The sequence below is a fragment of the Myiozetetes cayanensis genome, unplaced genomic scaffold (assembly GCF_022539395.1).
Source record: "Myiozetetes cayanensis isolate MyiCay16 unplaced genomic scaffold, myiCay2020 scf18, whole genome shotgun sequence".
Lineage (NCBI taxonomy): Eukaryota > Metazoa > Chordata > Aves > Passeriformes > Tyrannidae > Myiozetetes > Myiozetetes cayanensis.
In genome coordinates, this window is record NW_026087389.1 from 17,458,277 (window position 1) to 17,479,257 (window position 20,981).

At 39.5% G+C, this 20,981-nt stretch overlaps 2 protein-coding genes across 2 annotated transcripts in view; one reads left to right on the forward strand and one right to left on the reverse strand.

Annotated features, from left to right (window-relative positions):
* The window catches only part of CENPP (centromere protein P), a 117,800-nt gene that overhangs the window by 93,962 nt on the left and 2,857 nt on the right, over positions 1-20,981 (reverse strand). Inside the window, exons 3-6 of the mRNA XM_050312650.1 lie at positions 20,682-20,839; positions 20,252-20,340; positions 18,274-18,362; positions 14,177-14,273 (exon numbers count right to left, since the gene is read on the reverse strand). Coding sequence (XP_050168607.1) covers positions 14,177-14,273; positions 18,274-18,362; positions 20,252-20,340; positions 20,682-20,839 — 433 coding nt within the window. The remainder of the gene's footprint in view (positions 1-14,176; positions 14,274-18,273; positions 18,363-20,251; positions 20,341-20,681; positions 20,840-20,981) is intronic.
* On the forward strand, positions 426-11,904 carry OGN (osteoglycin). Its single transcript, XM_050312649.1, has 7 exons — positions 426-613; positions 1,233-1,485; positions 5,406-5,490; positions 7,077-7,235; positions 7,785-7,987; positions 8,564-8,659; positions 9,209-11,904. Exons 2-7 carry the CDS (start codon positions 1,318-1,320, stop codon positions 9,377-9,379), a joined length of 882 nt encoding a protein of 293 aa, XP_050168606.1. The 5' UTR covers positions 426-613; positions 1,233-1,317; the 3' UTR covers positions 9,380-11,904.

Sequence of the window (20,981 nt, forward strand, 5' to 3'; positions counted from 1 at the left end):
GAGTATTTTTTCTTTCCAGAACTCTTGACACTGACAAGTTTCCCTTTCATAGGTAGGTGAAACTTCTCTAAACATATACAACTGGTAATTTTATTATTCAGAGAACGTGACTAACCCAGCAGACGTATGTTTTGGCTCTACCTCTGCCTCAGAAAGCAGCTGCTTTGTCTCTGAGCTAAAGCATTTCAACCAAATGGATAACACATGCCTTCTTAGAGCCCTCTAGATTGCACAATTAATATCTGATTTACAGAAAAAAAAAAAAAGCCTTTGGAATTATAAAGGAGAAATCACTACTGAGAAGAAATCTGCCATTTTAACAAGTAACACCAAAAGTAGGATGAGCCAGGCGGGCTCAGCACTCACAAATGTTATGCAAAGTACAACCCCCTGCTCCAGGATATTACCTCTCCCCCTGGGGAGGGAATGCTGGCAGAGCATTTTTACCCCATGGAAAGTCCTTTTCAGACTGTCAAACTCTGAGAGAGTATCCATTTCAGCCACTGGGATGTAATTCATAACGTGAACCTGAAGTGCATTGGTAAGAATAACCTACAGATAAGGAGATCTGGTTTTATGACAGTCACTGAAGAGCTTGGAATCTACTAAAAAGGTAGGTGGACTTTTTTCCTAGCAGTATATTAATACAAAACTTAATTAAAACACTCCATTACAGTAAATGGGGAAATGTTGTATAAAGATATAAAAGTATCACATGCATATTTGTAATGTTTGAAGGATTATGTTTATCTGCCTCCTCCCCCTGCCTGAAAAGTGCACAACCTATAAAATATTCAGGGGGTATTAATTTATCTGCTCTCATTTACTTTCAAAGGTAAAAGACAATGAAAGATTATTGTTATAGAACATTTAGGTTTAAAAAAATCCTTATTTTGACAATCCAGAAAAATGCATTCGAGCCTCTCAGGTTTTAATTAGTCCAGCCACACACTTGCCAAATGTTTCCTAAATTTACAAAATCCTCTTGCTTTTAACAAAAATAACACTGGGAAACAAGCAAATGCAGTTAAGATAATATTTTCCTTACTAGCTGGAAAATGCTGTTTGTGATTTCCCAGTTTCTTCTCACGTTAAGAACAGCCTTTATAGAGTCTAATTAAAGGATATCAAGAGTTAAAAGTTGTTCCATGTTCCTTATGTGTTACAAACCCCTGCCAACTAGTCCTCTAGGCTTTAAATATTGTTTTGACGGATTGCATTTTCATTTCCAGTCCCAAAGAAAGTGTTCTCCATAGTCCAGGCACCAGCAAATCTCCAGCAGCTCAGTGCAAGCCACAGCCATCGTTCCAGGGAAGGATGGAGACTTTGCAGGCTGCTTTCTTTTTGTTTGTGTTTGTACCTTTGGCAAGTCCAGCACCACCTCTACAGCAACAACCCTTCCAGTTTGATGAGTATGATACAGATGTTTCCATGGCAAGCCTGATCCAACAAGATTACGAAATGCAGTCCAAGGATATAATAAAGGTATTTTATTTATATTTTCGTTTTAATGTTTTTTTAGCTGCTAAGCGTTCCGTGAATGATGTACGTGCATGTGAGTTTTGTGGAATAGTCTTGGAATAACAGCAGAACATACAATGGGTTCAGACACAGGGAAAGCCACTCAAAACCACAAAAATATTATGCTTGCTGCAGTCTGAGAAAGCCACAGAAGGCAGGGTTTCACAAATAAGATGAAAGCATCATTTTAACTCTGCTGTGGTGCTGTGCCTACAATTGGAAGAGTTTCAAGAATAGGATATTCTAGTTATTAGCTCAACAGTTTGAGCAATGTATTAGCACAGTAAGTCTGCTTAAAAACAAGGCAGGTGATTGTATTTATGACTTCTTTTATGTCCAAGTAATACTTGGAACAGTCCTTTTTATTGACCATCACCTGCCAGTATAAACCAGTTTCTCTCTTGGACTTCCCAAACTATCAAGTTTCTTGGGCTTTTTCAGGGGTGGGTGGTTTGGGTTTTTACAACTCAACAGTTGAGCAGCCCTGAACTTCTCTGGAACATCCAGTCCTGCAGGAGTCACCTACACAATTAACACTTGGAAGGTCTCAATGAAGAGAGTATCTGCTGTACCTCAGGGCACTCAGCAGCACCCCCAAACTGTCTGTCTGGAGCTTTTTTTGGCTGTGTGCTCCTCATCAAACCTGTTACAAACATTAAACACTGCAGCAGAAGAAACTAAACCAGGAGGCAGTGAAATGAAGGGCCACAGGGACAGTGCAAAACCTCCCACCTCTGGTCAGACCCAACCAATACACACCAGGAGAAGGGGGTACAACACTGATCCAGGAGAAAAACCAGCATTGATTGTCCCAAAAATAATTGCCAAGGAAAATAAAGCATGTCCAAACCACGTAGTAACAACCAAGTATTAGAAATTCAAGGAGGTTTCCATTAATATTAACTGTACTTGTTACAAGAACTTAGTCTGATAAACAAGAAAAATAAGACAACAGCAAAAGATAGTGAGTAAAAACCCGCAGCACAAAATAGATTTGTATACAAAATAGTTTTGTATACCTTTGTATACCTTGTTAATATTTTCCAAATTCTACTGAAATTACAGCATTCCACTGTTAGACTAAAAACAACAGCTACATATTTACTTTAAAAATGTCTAAGGTACTTTTAAATCTGACATCTGCCACAGTGATGAAGTAACATGATCATAAACCCGTGAAAAGGAGACAATTGTGAGTGGATAGTCACCTGTTAGTTAAGAGTAATTTAAACAAAGTTTTTAAAAAATGCTAAAGATGCAACCTTTAACCAGTGAGGCACAGCATCAGAAGACACTCATCAAGGAATCATCTGAAGGTGATTGCTGTGGTTTCAGTAAAAGAACAACAAGGAATATACCTACGTGGGAATGGTGCCAACAGATGTGCCCCAGACTAACCAAAGTCCCTCCTGGCAGTGCTTTGGGTTACGGGTCTTCTGAAGGCCAACAGTTCTGTTAGGATAATTCTAGGAACGCAGTCGGTCATTATTTCCATCAGGTCAGTTCTCCAATGACACGTTTCCATTGCAAAATAATAAATTAGTTCCTTATGTGCAACAATTACATCTATACAAGTTCCAGTGTTCCCAGTTTAAATCACGGAGTGCACAAATAAATCCTCTATTCGTGGATTGCACAAATTTGAGCTCCCAAATATTTCAAGTGTTAACTGTAACTGCAACACGTGCCAAAAACGTCCTCAAGCGTGCCCAGTCAGAAATCTGTTGTGCAGGACAAATTTAACTCCTTACTGTATGCTTGAACACACAGTTAGAAAGAAGATTTCTAGTAAAAACGTCAGAAGAAACCCATTGGTGTTAGTGAGCAACAAAACCAAATGAACTTTAGTTTACTGGTAAGGAAAAGCAAAATGTATTACAATGATTATTTGAAGCCACAGCCATCCCAGTCTTGAATAAAATTTTAGCAATTTGAAAACATGAAATGCTAATTTCCACAAGAGAACAGAGCCATCCAGTTAGACACTGTCTCACATCTGGACTAATTAATTTCACTGAATACAAACTATCAGCTTTACAGACCTTTGTGTGTTATTGCAGAAATTTGAAGATGCTTAAAGTATTTAGATGTAAAGTGCTAAGTGGTTTTCTATGGGTAATTAAGTGTGTGCAGTAAAGTGCAAGAGGCAGGTGGAATTTGACTATGCAAAGAAGCCAATATTCCTTCAGTGCATTCCCAACATATGCAAGCAATGAACTTGTGGTTATAATCCAAACAATCTTGTGCACTGATACTCCATGCTTAGGAATTTTTATAGCTGACCAGAAAATATTTTTTTCATTTTGTGGATTTAACAGCATTCTGCAAATAATCTTAAGTTTTCATTTTTGTGTGACATTTCCCACTGGCAGAGATCAGTTGTACATTGAATTCTGCAAAGAAGTCCTGTCCATGTTCTTTCACAGATCACATCTCAAGTAGGATACTGTGCTAGAAACCTACACCTGGCACGGATATGCTGTGTCAGCAAAGGTTTTTCATACAAGCAAATAAAAAGTGTCCCTTATGAGCCAAAAAACTGCAGCTATACTAGTGCAGCTGTTCCATTGCCAGTCCATGCCCTCAGCAGTCTCTGTTGGCACAGTCACCTCAGCCAAGGTCCCATCTTCACGTGCCTCACCAACAGGTCAGGGGGAGCCAAACCGTACAGAAACCTCCTGTAAGATTTGCTGTTTGAGTGCAACTGCTGAGGTGACACCCTCAGCTTCCCTACACCCAGCACTGCCAATCTGTTGCCAACATCCCGAAATCCTTCGGTTTTCCTGGAGCAAACCAACCCCTCCCAAACGAGAGCCATAGCATGGATAGGCAGATGCAGGGAAGAGCCAAGGGCTGGGTGACCAGCAGGCCAAAAAGGGGCCAAAATGACAGACCTAACACTGGTTGACTTGTGAGCACCTGCAGTGCATAAGTAGCTCTTCAACAGAGCTCCTGCCAGGGCCTGGTCCTTCAGCACATTTAAAACAAAACGTCTTCCACATCCGATAGTGTTCTTTCCTCCATGTGTTTCCAATATCCACTACCCCCAAAAAACACGTTGTCCTACTCTGTCCTACAAATACTCCCCATCAACAAAAACCACAAATTATGTGAGCCAAGAACAACTGCCACGGTCAACCTGAAACCCTCAGCTTTAATCCATGCAAATCACCCACTGTATGGATCCTACAATTATAGTAATAACAGGTTCAGTGAAAAAAGAACCTGACCACCATTTCCTGCACCACAAGAAACACTTTCTGTTTGCAGCTCACACCTTGAAACAGATTTAAGTGCAGTTCATGCAAACAAATTGCTAAATTTCAGCCAGTATCTGAAAGGAACATATTTATAAACTTGGTTGTCCTTCAGCTGAAAAGATGCAATGACCATCTCCACAGGGAATTCTGAACAGCTTTAAGGAAGAGTCATTTTACTGAGATTATTTGGGCAAAACAAAAACCATACAACTTCTACTCACAAGAATCCCATCCAATTTTGCACAACGTGCAAAATCTACCTTCAGAACTCCAGGTGTTTGTAGACACCTATTTCTTATGTATTCCTTCCCACCCTGTAGTCTATATTTTTTCTCTATTTTTATTTTGTCTCTGCTGTTCTTTCCTGAAGGACTTTACTGTTCTAAAGGGCATCAGCAGCAGCACCTTCCCTTCTTGCCTTTCAAAGTAATCAGTTCATGTGCAAAAGGGATAACAGATCACATCAGTCATCCAGCATAAAGAGAACTCTAAAAACTAAATATTAGAGGAGGTATGCCATAGGAAGCTCACCTTTAAAAGACATGTTATTTCAGATCCTTGTAACGCTCTGTGGCTTTTTGTTTGCTGTTGGTTTTTTAAAATAACCTTTGCTCTCACCCAAAGGATGGAACAAACGTTTCTCTTGACACTTCCCTAAGACTGCAAGGGGATGACAGCCAGCTGGATGTGCCCCCCACAAAGGATACAAGTAAGTCAACTGGTATGAACAGTGTCATGTTTGAGCTCTCCAAAGGAACATATTTTAATATGAAAATCTAATATGCAAAGGATGGCAAAAGCTACAGGATTAGTCTTTTCATTTATGAATATCTTTCATATCTCCTGTGGAAAGCCTTCCAGCTTCAGATGGAAAAATTTTAAGGATCCTCAGGTAAACTCTCACTACACAAAGCACAGCTTGTAAGAATCTCTACGATCATATTTGCCATTGAGATGTTCCCAAGTTAAATAAGTTAGGCAAGACAACCAAGAAAAACAAAAATACACCCCCCAATAAGTTCCACAGTTTACCCAAGTCACGATGGTGACTTAACATGATGTGCTTGAATTACTTCACTGGATTTCTCTGAAGCATTGGCAATTCTCAGTTTACATCTGGTGATCAGGGAGGGCAACAGTGAAAATCCATCAGAAATCTTCTTCACCAGCCCTTTTCCTCCAGGCTCTGAGGTACATTGTCCAGATCTCTCCTAACAAGCCACAAAGCTTTCTAAACATGACAGGAACGAACTTTCTCTGCCAAACGGAGGAGTGAGAGAAAGACACACAAATTCTGTGTGTCTGTGATCTAAGCTTCCAAAAATAACTGATGACTCAGCAAGACCAGTTGAGTGTCAATCTACACCGAAGTGTTAATCGAGGTTAATTATTGCCAAACAGCATCTGTCAACAAGCTCCCATCAAAAGCTGAACAAGCCTCCAAGAGCACCAGAGCTTCTACTCACAGGCAAGCATAAAAACTGTTGCCTTTTTAATAGTGACAATATTGTTTGACAGTCATTTTCCATTTCCTGCGCTCTAACATATGACAAACAAGACACTAAATCAAAAATGACAAATAGGGCAGAACCCTGAAGCCTAAAAAATTATAGTATTCACAGAGCTAGACCTGAAAATCTATTCCACTCTGTGCACTCCTGGCATAAGAAAAAGAGAATTACTGTTACATCTACTGGGTTGGGTTCCCAGTATTGACCAGCTGCTTCTGTGACACTTCCCTGGTTGTGCAAGATCCTATTTTGCTGTGTAGTGATAAATCCAACCCCTACTCCTGCACAGGACCATTCCTAAGAGTCACACCCTGTGCCTGAGAGCATTGTCCAAGTGCTCCTGGAGCTCTGGCAGCCTTGGTGCTGTGCCCACTGCCCTGGGGAGCCTGTTCAGTGCCAACCACCCTCTGGGGGAAGGACCTTTTTTCTAAGATCCAACCTAAACTGACACAGCTTCAGGTCATTCCCTCAGGTCCTGTCCCCAGTCACCACAGAGAACAGTCTCTTCACAATACTCTAAGCCAATTAAAGACTTAAATTGAATTGAGGCCAATTAATAGTATTTCAACACCTGCTCAGATAAGAACAAAGAGTATACACAGAGAAATCATGCATGATGGAAAGAATAAAAACCCCAAACCTGTTCAGAATGTTACATCTCTTCAGAATTTGCTATGAATAATTTTCATTTTTTTAAAATCTAACGAAGGGACATCTTAAAAGATACCAGAGAAAAGTCTATTTGGACCCTAGAAATGTGAGTTGTTGAACTGTTTGGTTTCAGACCTGCCCACGTGCCTGCTGTGTGTGTGCCTGAGCGGGTCCGTGTACTGCGAGGAGATCGACATCGAGGCCGTGCCCCCCCTGCCCAAGGAAACAGCGTACCTGTATGCAAGGTTCAACAAGATCAAAAGGATTGCAGCCTCGGATTTTGCTGACATTAGTAAGAGATGCTCAAATTTTGATTTCTGTTCACCTGATAGTGTATCTGAAGGGGTGTTGCTGACCTGATTCAATGCCTGTGTTAGATAAGGAACTGCGAAGGTAAAATGGAAACACCTTTTGGACCATGTAAACATCTTAATACTCCCAAACAATCAGGGAAAGAGCAGATTGCTAAAAATAAAACCTGACTCTGCATCCCAGTCAGTGTTAAATGAGCTGCCATTACTTTTCCTTCAAATGCTCCAGGGACATCTCTCCCAGCTCTCTCACTCTACAGCATGACAAATTCTATGAATATCTGAAATCGTGTTGTCTCTAAGACAAAAAAAAGAAGGATCCAAAGTATTTTCCTTTTTTTTTTTTCAATTGAAGACCATGAGAAAATCCAAATGTGGATTTTATCCACACTTTAACAGTGTTTGCACTGTAGATCACAATTCAGATGCTGCAGCCAGCAGTGTAACCTTTAACATGTGCAGCCATACACATTTCACATGCCATGTAATTATAGAGTCAATATTTAGATTTTCCTTTCTTTTGTGTAAAGCTACCTTGAGAAGAATTGATTTTAGTGGAAACAGGATAGAAGAAATAGAAGATGGAGCCTTCTCAAAGCTTCTGTTGTTGGAAGAACTTTCTCTTGCTGAAAATCGACTTGTGAAACTTCCTGTTCTACCTCCCAAACTCACAACGTTTAATGCAAACCAAAACAGAATCAAGAGCAGAGGAATCAAAGCAAATGCTTTCAAGGTAAGGAAAAACCCAATCATTTAAGTGACCAAAGTAAATTAAAATTAGTAACCAGACCATTCAGCCTGCCACCAAATCCTTTTTTCTGTGTTTATTGTAATCTAAGAAACAAACTGCGGTGAAGTTTTCCAGCTGTTACTTGGCATTTAAAGTGCTCTGGAAGATCTGTCCTTTGTGCTCTCACTTTCTCATGCCCTTCACATAAACCATAATTTCCTATGAAATATCTTACCTACCTCCTTTCTCTCTTATATGCAAAGAAAAACTCAGTTCAAGAATTGATGGCTCAAATACAGCCCACAGAAATACTAATAGACAAAGATGGAGCTTTGTGGTGGTCTAAAGTTTTATAACCGACATGCTGACACTGAAATTTCCAAGACATAGAAGGCCTGCTCTATGAGTTTCTGGATATAATAGAATTCAACATTGACAGCAAAAGAATGTTCTGGGTTATATCAGTTTCCAGCTTTTCTCTGTGATCCGAAAAAAAACCCTGATGTCTTCTAACAGGCACAAGTTATTTAACTGCAATAAGCAATGCCAGCATTAGGAATTTCTCTTTCTCTTTAACAGAAGCTCACAAATTTGGCCTACCTCTACCTGGGGCACAACGCACTGGAATCTGTTCCGCTGAATTTACCGGAGAGCCTGCGGATTCTTCACCTTCAGGTACTCAAAAAGCATTTCCCTCACATTCTACCACAAAAAGTCTCATTGCTTACACACTTCCAATCAAACTCGCTCTCTTCTGAAGCAGCTTCCACTACAATTGTCTAATGCTCCTCCAAATAAAACAGTTTAACCTGTATGGCCACAGCCATGCAATAGTTTGAAGTTGTTTGTTAGCTGATTACCATGCAAGGGTTTAGTATTCATTTGTGTACATTGAGGATAGGAAATGGTAGAAAATAAGCAATAACTTTATATCAACAGTACATTCCATACATCAATACCAACTACAAGTCATTTGATCAGTTTGAAAAGACTTGATTCCTACATATCTAAAGTATATGATGGGATTCTTGGGGTGCCCTGCACAGGGCCTGGAGTTGGATTTGATGATCCTGATGGTTCCCTTCCAACTCAGCATATTCTACAGACAAATCCAGCATGACAATAAAATGGGAAGGGGCAAGAGGAATAAAATTAAAGGGGTGAAAAAAATCTTCCCCCCCCGTGGGTGTATGTGTATATAACCGTGTGTGTTTTGTTTGGCAGTACAACAACATCACCAGCATCACGGACGACACGTTCTGCAAGTCCAACAACACGCGGTACATCCGCACGCGGATGGACGAGATCAGGATGGAAGGCAATCCCATTGTCCTGGCCAAGCACGTCAATGCCTTCAACTGCCTGAGGATGCTGCCCGTGGGCACATACTACTAACCCCTGCTTCTGTCACTGCCCAGGCCAGAACTCACACATGGTAACAAAGCATCGTTTCTTCCTCCGTTTACTGTCCCTCACTCATGCTGTTTTCCCTGCATACCCAGAACCTGCCACGGCATTGAAGTGTGGGTCTGCTCTGAAATAACTATTTCTAAACATGTCACTTTATTCAGTAGTTATGGTGTCACTGCTTTCAGAATCTCTTCTGTTAATGAAAGCATAAAAGTACATATATGCACACACATCTCAACCTTTATTTCATCACGTACTCTTTTTGTGCAGGTAAAAATCACACAGTAACTGCTTGTTCACATTCTCTGCCAGCACTCAGAACAGTCACCACATTTTGCTTTCAGATAAAGGCAGAACACTTGGAGCAAGCTACACAGGAAAAACACTTCTTTTAATTCCAATGCCACTCTTTTAATCTAGAATGAAATCTCTTCAGCTGACCTTCAGAAGTGTATTGGATGAAGATGCATTCCAAAGAAAGTTATGTTTAGAAACAGAACTCCTCAAAGCTTAAATTCATTAAAGCTTCCTTAAAAACTTTGTGGAAAATGAGAATAATTCCTAATAAGTTTTAGTTCACCAAGCAATATAGCAACTGGAACTTTTCAAAGTTGTGTTAAATCTCCTTCTACTGTTTTGCTTTGAAAATCATCTAGGAATGTGTATGTATAAATACACAGGTTTTATTTTTACACAAGGTAAAGTTTTTGCTGAGCTGTCCTCACAAGAGTTGTTTTTTCAACACCAGTTTCCCATTTTAACACAATGGTCGAAGTCCAGCATCGTATGACTCAAATATCTCACCTGTCAATGAATGATTGGAAAACAAGCCTTGATCCACAGCTTTCCTTACAGGAACTGTGACAATGTCATTAACAGCAAGCTGAATTCGAGTTTTTTACCTCTAAGTAAGAATGATTTCAGCTAGGTGTCAGTGAGAAGAAACAGAATTACCCTTGTACAACTTCTGCTCGTTAGGGAAAAATTAAATCAGACTTTCAAATTAAAAAGAGAAGCTGATTCTATCATTAATCTAAAAAAAGAGAGTTAACTTCAAGCAACATTTCACTTTAAACCATGCAGTGTATTAAAAACACAAATTGAGTGTGCAGGCCTTGACAGTGAGTTTATCTAAAACTAGACATAATTGATATAGGAACACAATATTTTTCATTACACAATTATAAACTTCTGACATTGTTTCTCCCCTCAAATATCTACCACAGGTGTGAATGCCAAAGGTGTGCTAGTTCCTACTGCCACATCAACTCCAAGTTTGAAGCTAGTATAGATTCCTAATTTGTAGAAATAGTTAAGCATCAAATGCATGATGATGTATCAGTACATCTAGAATACTGATTGTACAAGATATTTTGTATTAGTTTTATTTATCTTATTTAGCTAAGCCTTGATTTGTTAGTGCTTGTGCTCTGGGGAATCGATGCCCACTTCATTCTGAACACTCTGATGTTCTGTCACTCAGTGCTGAGGCCCAAGAGACTTTCAGTCAGTTTTTAAGTAACTTGGTCAAGCACCAGCTGTGGGCTCACCTTTCTGGAGAGAGGATGCAGTCATGAAATGCAGCACAAAAAAATATATTTTTTGCCCTGAACCCACTACCCAAGAAAGGACACAGCAATCCCCAGGATTTTCCATTTTAAGTTACTCGGTAGAACAAGAAATTCCATTGCCTTAATACAGCCCAGACCAAAACTCAAGTCCGACAGTAATACTTGGTTTTAATTTTTCCAAGTAAGTCACAAAACTTTGATGTTTCCAGGTTTTTAGCAAAAGCTTAAAAATAAACTCCAAAGCATGTAAAAACACATTCCAGTTTCGAGCCAAATTTATACGGGGGAAAAACAAAAGCCACCAATTCTCTCATCCCTCTTACGACAAAAGCCTAAGATGGAGAAAACACAGCTGGGTGTTTCCTCTGAGTTACATAAGTAGTGGCCTCTGATCTTTTGCTCATCACAAATCACTATTACTAAAGGGAAAAAAAAGAAAAGCTCTTTCCAGTATTAATAGGATCAGTAAATATCACCAAAACTCCTCCTGTGAAAACAATTATATGTGTACACACAAACACATGCAGAGCTTTGTAATAGACACACACAAGCAAACATTCTGAGACCAAACACTGCCACATTGGACATCAAAATGTTGTATATATTTTTGAAACGTGCTAATTATCACCAGTAATGCTAATTAAGGCTCTTGATACTTTGTGAGCAAACCAAAAAGCAAACAACTCGTACCTTCTGAATGCCTCACACAGGCAATAAATCATCTGATGTGTTTTAATTTCCTTTCCCCATCCATAGCAGGGTAAATAATCAAAACAAGAAGTGAGAAGGGCTTCAGCAGGGAGGATTTTCACCTTCTGTTTTTGTGCCCAGTACTAATATCAAGCTGAATGTATCAAGCTGAATGTAAACCATTCTGGTTTTTTCCTATCACTCGTTTCTGTTCTGTATTTCCAATAAAACTTGAATTTTTTTCTTGTTTATCAGTATCAGCTTCAACAATCTGCTCTCCCAGCACTGCCAACCTGCCTCATTGTTCAGCCTCACAGCAGATGAAGATCAGAAAATTATTTGCAGCTGTAACTCCATTTGCAGAAATAATATTTATTGTGACAACACAGTGAGACTGCCATACAAATACTTCATTTACCCCTCCAAAATCTATTTAAAGCCCTACCTTGAATTGCCATTCATCTCAAACATTCAGTGGTATTAGAAGTATTCAATCACTTCTACATTATTGATGTCTTTTTAAGTATGAAAACTAACAGGAAAGAAAAAATTTGGTGTTTTTAACCCAAAAGCAAAGTATCAGAAACTGTCTATTTCTACTTGGCAGCCCGGGGAATTTTCTTTTAAATCTCAGAAAAGCTGTAAACCCAAGACTCCACCCCAAAGAGTGTCTCCAATGCAGTGCACATTTACCTACCTGTACATTTGCAGTAGACACAGCAGGTTGAGGGAGGTGGGTGGGGGGAAAACCCACCAGAAAACAATACAAAGATTACAGGCTCATTTTTAATGTTGTGGGAGTGTGAACATGAACAGCATAACACTTTTCAGTTGTTTTTATGCATATGGTAAAAACATACCTCTAGTTGCTTTCACACAAATTGTTACGGAATATTAAGTTACAAATACACAATCTGCTTATTTGAATTGTCAGAGCTGATCTTTGAAGCCTTTATTAACTCTCTTACCTGAGAATGTCTTCTGTTTCTAAATAAAATGATTATTAATGCTAGCAGAAATAAGAAGGCCTAAAAAAACCTCTTCATAAACACATAATCATTCTTGGTAAATATTCCCCCAAACTGCCTTTCTCAACAGCATCTTTGTCCATGGAAATAAAAATACCTTTCGAAAGAACATCTGTCATATTGACAAACTTGTAATATGTCTCGAGTGAAATTTATGTTCACACATCTTTTAGCAGTTAATAGATCCCTTCATTATTTACACTCAACATCTGAATAAATATTTTTAAAACCGCTTATATACACAACAATTTTCTGTGAGTAAAAATTATTTCAGAACCTACCTCCTTTCTTTTTTCCTTCTTTTTTTTTTAATTATTTTCATTTTATTTTTATTATTTTATCTTAAAATGAGAAATATTTCCAGGAGTTTACTGAATCACTGTCCCAGAAACCACAGTGACTGCTGTCAGGAGGCTCATCTAAGGATCAAAAAGCATCAAGTAAAGCTTGAAAAATAACAATCACAAAGCCATAAAGTCCTGGGTGCTCTACCTTTTCTATGGAGGGATTAAAGAAAAGCCTTTATTCAACAGCCAGCAGGATTAGACAATATCAGTTTATTGCTCAGCTGAGGACAGGATTATTTTTTAACATTATCAGAAAATAGTACTTTTTTTCCTCTATTCTGGTTGATTTGATACTAGAAATTGATTATTTGGCACAGAACTCAAAGGCCTAAAAGATTCAAAAAATAGGAAACAATGCAGTTCCCACTTCACACTCCAGCTAAAAAGTAAAAATGGAACTGTGTTCAATGAGAGTAAATGCTTGAGGTAAATAAAACTGAACTAAAAAACCACAAATAATTAAGCACATAAACATCCTCCTCTAACATTAAGCCCTGTGTAAGATGTTTTGTGTCTGTAAGACCGAAGTATTTTTACTCCAAGGATTAATTGTTTATCTTAAAACCAGTACAAAGCCAAACCAAACAAGGCAAATGCCGGCAATTGAAAACTAAGTCCAAGTACTACGTTCCAGTTCGGGGGGAGCAACAGTTGATTTCCCATGCAAGTAAAACACTTCTGAACTCAAAGCACTATCATCCAAACACAGGCTGCCACATCTTCAAGAGGAACAGATCCAGTCCTTCAAAACCAACCTTTACGTGCCAAAGACTACAAATGTTATTTTCTTTTCATTTCTTCTTTTGCGTTTTTTCCCCCCCCCCAATCAAAATAAAATTTAATACCAATGAAAAAGTGTGTTACTCCCTCAGAGAAAGGCACAGGCATTCCAATTTTTCCCCACCCACAAGGAACACAGCAATAGTAGGGTAACAATCAAGATAAAAAAACCCAAGCAAAGGCATCGCCCCTCAAACACAACACAATTTTTTTTTAGCTAATATTCTCGTCTCCCCAACACACAAATTTCAGATGCCCATAGTCTGCTAAAGAGTGCAAGTTTCACCTCCAATGCTTTGTCTTAATGAACCACAAAGAAACAAATGTGGTACTAATAATAATAAACAAAGGCTTGACAGACCCTACCTTGAAGTGCAGGAAGGTGCGTCTGCGGTGCTCGTACCACTCGGCGTAGGTTGAAAGGCTTCTGAAAAACATCACAAGATTTCCGTGTTCTTCAACGCTGCAAAACAAGAACATGTTGTTTAACCCAGTCTTAATCAGATGTATCAATTCTACAGCGTAAAATTTGCACCTTGTTGTTCCCAATATCCCCTCTAAGCCTGCCCTCTGTCAGTGGGAAGCTGTTCCCCCTTGTCCTGTCACTCCAGGCCCTTGTCCAAAGTCCCTCTCCAGCTCTCCTGGAGCCCCTTTAGGCACTGGAAGGGTCCCCAAGGTCTCCCTGGAGCCTTCTCTTCTCCAGGTGAACACCCCCAGCTCTCCCAGCCTGGCTCCACAGCAGAGGGGCTCCAGCCCTCAGAGTATTTTCATGGTGCTCCTCTGGATACACCCCCACAGATCCGTGTCCTTCTTACGTTGTAGGAAGAGGGAAAAAGGAGAGTTAAATACAAAATACTTATTTCTCAATAATATTTTTTCAGGTTTCTGTTAATGTAAGGATCAGGATGGAGAAAGGAAGAGAGACAATAAATATAAGGTGATGGAGCTGTCAGACAGCCAACCATCCATTCGGTGTTGAGGAATAACACTCAAAGTGTGCGCAGTTCTTACTGAAGAAGTGTGGCAGGGATGTAAAGGATACAAAATTCCACAAAAACTACATGCCAGAATACCTGCAGCAACATATTTAACCATAAGGGTGAACAGCTGCATGTCAGTGCTGATATCAAGCCACAGTCAAATGCAGCAGACTATTAACCACTGTCAAAACACACCTGGGCAAGCACTGCTTGGAAAAGACAAAGATTTATTTCAATTTCTGATACAGGATTTGACAAGTTTACAAAACCTGACTGAGGAAAATCCCTGACTGACATCTGGGAATAGTTCAAGAAGTGACACAGCGTTTAAATTCTAAATGTAAATTTGCCTTTTAACATCTTTTCTGCTTGAGATTAGCTGTTCTTTATTTCAGAATAGCTGAGAGCAGAAGCTTGAGGCATTCATAGGATGGTTGCAACAGTGCATTGCCAAGTCACTTCAGCCATTCCAGGGAAAACTGTGCCTCAGATCCAGCTCTAATATACAGGGACAGCAACCTTTAACATGTTACACAAACATACTGAAAAATGAGACATCGGGGTCATTCAGATATTGAAAATGCAAAAGAAAAGCCAAACAAGTTTTATCCCAGCTTGGAAAGAACAGCATCAGTAAAGGAAGTTACCACAGCAGTCAGAGCTGCCAACAAATCCAGGCCAAGGTGAAAAAAAAACCCGCTGGCAATACCAGGAAAACTGAGTGCCTGGAAGAACAGCCACACTGGTTCACAGGAGCTCATCAGCCCTGTTCTGGGAAGCTGTTTTTAACCACAACTCGTAATTGCACATCTCCAACTCTCCACATCCTACAGCAACAACGGAGACCCTGCAATGACTGCCCCCCTCTCCCTGCCCAGGGATACAACTCCACACACAACCTGCACTGAGCTCTCCAAACCTGCCACACAAAACTGGGGTAAAAAGCTACAGCCCTAAAGTGCTTTTTAAAAAAGTCTGGTAATTTTTCTGAATATCTATTTTTTTATGCAGTTCAACAGGCTACCATAAACCTTGTGGCCTCGTTTTGGCATCACATCTTTGTTTCTTTTTTTTTTTGCCCTGAAATTAATTTTTAGGTAATGAAGCAGGTGGAGATTTTCAAGCAGAAAGCACTAGTTTTGGCTACAAGCTCAAAGAACCTGTTTCAAAGATAAAAGTCAACCAATTATATCTGAGTAGGTACTTGTCTCATATAGCATTGGTGAAATTCAAGATTTAGTTCAGTTAACTGTCTCCCAGTACTTAAACTACCCATAAACAATAATTCCTAACTAGCCTAAGTTAGCCTAATTTCTCATGCTGAAGTGAACTACAACAACTGCTAAAAAAAAAAAAAAAAAAAAAAAATGACCAACAATAGTTTTCTTACATGTCGTGGTTCTCAAAAATAAAGTATAACATAAGTGATAGCTGGTGCAAAGGGGACACAAGTAAAATCCAAAAATAGACAACTAAACATTGTGATTCCATTTGCATACATCTCTTATTGCCACAAAAATTTTTAAAGAAATTACGTAAAAATAAAAGATGTGCCATTTTTATATATAGATGTACCATTTCTATATTGCAGTAGTACTGGTCGAGACCAGACTGCTGAATTTTACTTCCTTTAAGAGGTGTTCTTAGCATTCCCCTGTTTTCTTCCAAAGCAGGAAGGGCCTGGGAATTACAACAGGGCTCTTAAAGACCCTATTCTGTCATGCATTATGAAAAAAAAGTGAAGCCAAAAAAAATTAGAAAAACGAGGAGGAAAAAAATTCAGGCCAGGAGACAAAACAGAACAGAGCTAGACAATGGATTTGGCAAGACAGGGCCGAGGAAGCAAAAGAAGAAAACAAAAGTGGGAGGGAGGCTGAAAAGAAGGAACAATAGAGAGGAAGACCAGAGTTAGCTGGTTGAGAATGGAGGGAAAGAGAGGGAAGAGGTAGGAAGTGAGATTCCAAGAGCAGCTGGTGGACTGGAGAACAAAGAGTGAGCTGGGAAAAGCCTGAAACTGGACTGGAGGGGATTACAACTGAGAGGAACGAGAACAAGGGGAGTGAGAGAACAGCCATAAAGGCAGAACCAGTCCATGGAACAGTGGGCTGCTGTCAAAACAGGCCCTGTCAGCATCAGCCCCATCTATTTACTGCCCCAGATTGGCAACAGACACTGTGACGTTGCAGGACAAGTCAAACAGGAAAACTGAAAGCTGAAGGTGTCGTGGGGGGACAAGGTTGGGTCACCCCCCACCCTCCAGCTCCTTTTTCAACCAAATGATCCCATGGCTTCAAGAGTTGACAGACACAAGGTCGAGGGATGGGACGTGCAAGGAGAGGCTCAGGAGAAAGCACTGCTTGATTTACTGACATCTTTCATCCCTCCTGGAAATTGTGTGCCCTCATGAATGCTGGTGCAGTGTGGAAAAGGACCAGGGTAGTGAAGAGACAGGGACAAGACAGCAGGGCTCCAACCAGGATGAAGTCAAGTCTGCCACCACTTCAACACATTCCTTCCCAGTGTGACTGTTAAGTTCCAATACACTCCTGCTGTCACAAAAAACTCATGAATAAAACAGGGCAATTTCCTCTTCTAAATCCCTGAGAGCAATCAGCTACTCTTCTCAGTTACACCACCACCTTTAGTAGGTTTATATGGAAATTTCCAAGCCTCTGAGTTAAAAAATATTCAGTTTTCAGAACAGACTACTGAAACCTGAGGTAACTCAACATCTTTTAGCCTTCCCTCTCCCTCCTCAAAAAATAACATAAACCAAAAGAAATCACTTAAAGAACAGGATTAAGTCAATTACCCAGTAATAACAGATTTGTTCCCAGAACAGCCTGCTAGCAGAATTCAGTGGAATATACTGCACACAAATAACTTGATCATTAATCACGTTACCACAAGAAGTTGATATACTCCAGAATAAAAAAATAACATTCATTCATAAACCTAAGTTTTAGTGTGTCAATTTTCTTTAGTCATTGCACAAATAATCTATTCCAGGTTTTTAAACTACATTCTATTGTTTTCAAACATCAGCGAAATAAATCCTGATACAAAGAGAAATGGAATGGGGAGCTGAGAGAACCAGAAACAGGCAAATACTAGAGAGGGGTTCTGGATGGGCACTTTATTACTCACCCACACTGCACACCTGCAGCTCACATGCATTAAAATGCAATAGCTGAGATTACCTTGTTGTACCTTTCCCTGAACCAAAGAATTTCAAACAGCTATAAAACACATTATAACCCAAGAACTCTTTCTGTTTAATATGAATTTAAAATCCTTTCAGGTCTTAAAAATGACATGGATTTCATCTTCTCTCCAGGATACAGACAAAGGACTGGAAGGGTTCAGGTTGGGCTAAGGGTGCCCAGCACAGCAAAGACACAAATTTACAGGAAAACTCAATACTGCATTTAATATCCCACATCCCACACAAGGACTTCCCTTGAGCAAACAATTCCAGCTTACCTTGACACAAACTTGCTCACACCAGAATCTTCTCCACATTCCATTATAATGTTGAGATCGGTGACAACAGAAGACACCTTCTCTTTGCTCTAGATTGGAGAAGTGACAATGCACTATTTTAGAAATTCCTCTAGCAAGGAGTAAAATATAGATGTCTAGTTGGATATAAAATTTTTTCTTTTTTCTAAGTGCTATAATTCTTAAAATAGCATTTTTTTAACTACAGCTTGCATGTGTGGACAGTTTCCTTCACGTCAACAGTAGTATTATCCACACAACAATGCTTTTGGAATAACATCTTAACTTGCCAGCATAGACAAAATAAAGGTATATAAAACAACGTTCATCTACTTCCTTTAATGTCAAGTCCACTTCTTTAAGATTCTTCTCATTTTCCAACACAGTCCCTAGTTGCCACATATAACAGAAAAATCAAATATAAGATTTGATCTATTATTTTTCCTTTTTTTTTCATTATTTTATTTTAAAGCCTATAGTTTTGCCTCAAATTCCTGTCCCTTTTTACAATAATAACTGCTGCTCAGGAATGTGTGCATGATAATAAAAACAAAATTATTCTAAATTAAAAATATCTAACAACCTGTTAAAAAGGAGAAAAGAAGGTCAGAGAGTAGAAAGAAAGCCACAAATTAAGTCAGTGCTGTTTTTCTGTGCATCCTTGAACACACCAAAGTAATGGATTAGGTAACAGTGAATGAAAAAGCTTAAAAATCAGGGTTTGAAGAACACAAGAAATGCTTCATTTGAAATTGGAGACTTGGTACTTGATTTTTCTTGTACCCAGTCACTACGAGCAAATGGGAATGGCAACAGGGGGAGCCAGCCACGCTGGAGTTAAACGCACACACAGCTCAGCAATCTGCACTGGCTGGACAGCAGCTGCCAACACTGCCAGCACTAAAGAGGGGAAAACCAAACCAGGGCACTACAGAGATTAGTGGATTGACTCAGTGACACCAGGGAAAATCATTTTAGGGTCAGAGCAGAAGGTTCACCACGTGCCTGGAGCGGCAGAGGAGCTGCCAGCACCACCAGCTGAGGCGCTGCCTGCGGGAGGAACTGGTTTCTCAAGGAGTGGGTCACTAACACACCCCAAAACGCCACCTCGAGGCCAAACAAAAAGATTTAAAAGGAAAGCTCTTGCCAGGAAAGCGACTCTTCCTGAAGGATTGCTTTCTCAAGAGGCTTAGACTTGTTCTGGCACGTTTTCAAGCTCGTTGTATATCTCTTCTCCTAATCCTATGGAGCTGAGTTAACTGTATTGTAACTTCACTACCAGAACAAACAGCTACAGGTAACAGTGTGAAAAAACAAAAAACTGTTCATGACTTTCTGCTGCAAACCAAGGTACCTGATACCTGCTGGGCATTTCCCAAAAACAGCTGCCACCAGCTGTTTGAAACAGCAAGTGCACTTCTTGACTTGGCTATGTAACACCAAAAATAAACCCCAAAACTTGTGTATTATGGTCCAGTTAAAAACTGTACTCTTCACTGGTGTCTGCTCAAACAATTTACCATTTTCCACCACATCTCCATCACCCACACCACACAAATGCACAAAAACAGTGGCAATCCAAACTTCAGGTGAACTGACACGGTTTAACATGCAACGCAGATGGTGTAAATTAGAGCTGGCCACGTACTTGTACAAGAGAAAAATAATTCATCAAGAAAATGATCTTAAAATTACACTTTTTCAAGTGGGTTTTAAAAAAATTTCTGTTGACCGGGTGTTCCTTATCTCCCTGTGGTGACCTCAGCGCTCGTGCAGCCCAAACTGCGGCCATCAGGCAGCCAAGTGGTGCCACACAGCGGTGCAATGGTTTTAAACATCACATAACAAGGCAGTTTATTGTCAGTCCAACCAAATTCAAATGACATTTGTCCATTTGAAGTTTTGTTTGTTTGGTAGTTACCCTTTTTTTTTTTTTTTTCAAACATACATTCATCCTTACCTGCATTTCTTGAAGCTGGAATTCCAGTTGAAAAGACAGGGAGTGACAATTCCCGGACAACCTGTGCTTCTGCACTGTTCTGTCTCTAGCTGTTACGAAACAGAAGTTAACAAAATATTCCATTAAAATTCTACTCAACTATTACTGCATTTCTTCCCTCAGTCATATTTAAAGTACCAACTGATACCAGCCATCATTTAAGAATTAAACCTGTTTAAAGAAACACAACAGGTTTCCCAGTTGTCTGTCACTTTCCCACTATGCAAAGCACAATATTTACTCAAACTGTTTTGTGAATAAAGAAAATCTCATTGTATTTCAAAATAATTGTCTCTCTGCTAACACTGGAAGTAGAATTACAACACAGGTTTGCAGATGTAATGAACTGCACCAATGCTCTCAGTACAGAAAAGGGCACCAAACTCCTTACTTTTTTCCACTGTTTTCTTGGAATGACTTGTGAACTGCAAACCAGTAAGTTTCATCAAAAAGGACAGATCTGCTTCTAGACTTTCAAGCTGAGCTTTCAGGTCTGATGGAGATCGAAGTCCCTGGGATTCTCCCTGTGTTTCTCTTTGGAATGATTTCCTAGAATGGAAAAAGGAAAAAAACAAATCAAAAGGGCAAAAGAGCTGGACATGAGAACATGTTTTGTCACATCAGTACAAGCAATATAATAAAATAATATAATAAATATAATAAAAATAAGAGGCAACTGAAATGTGATCTG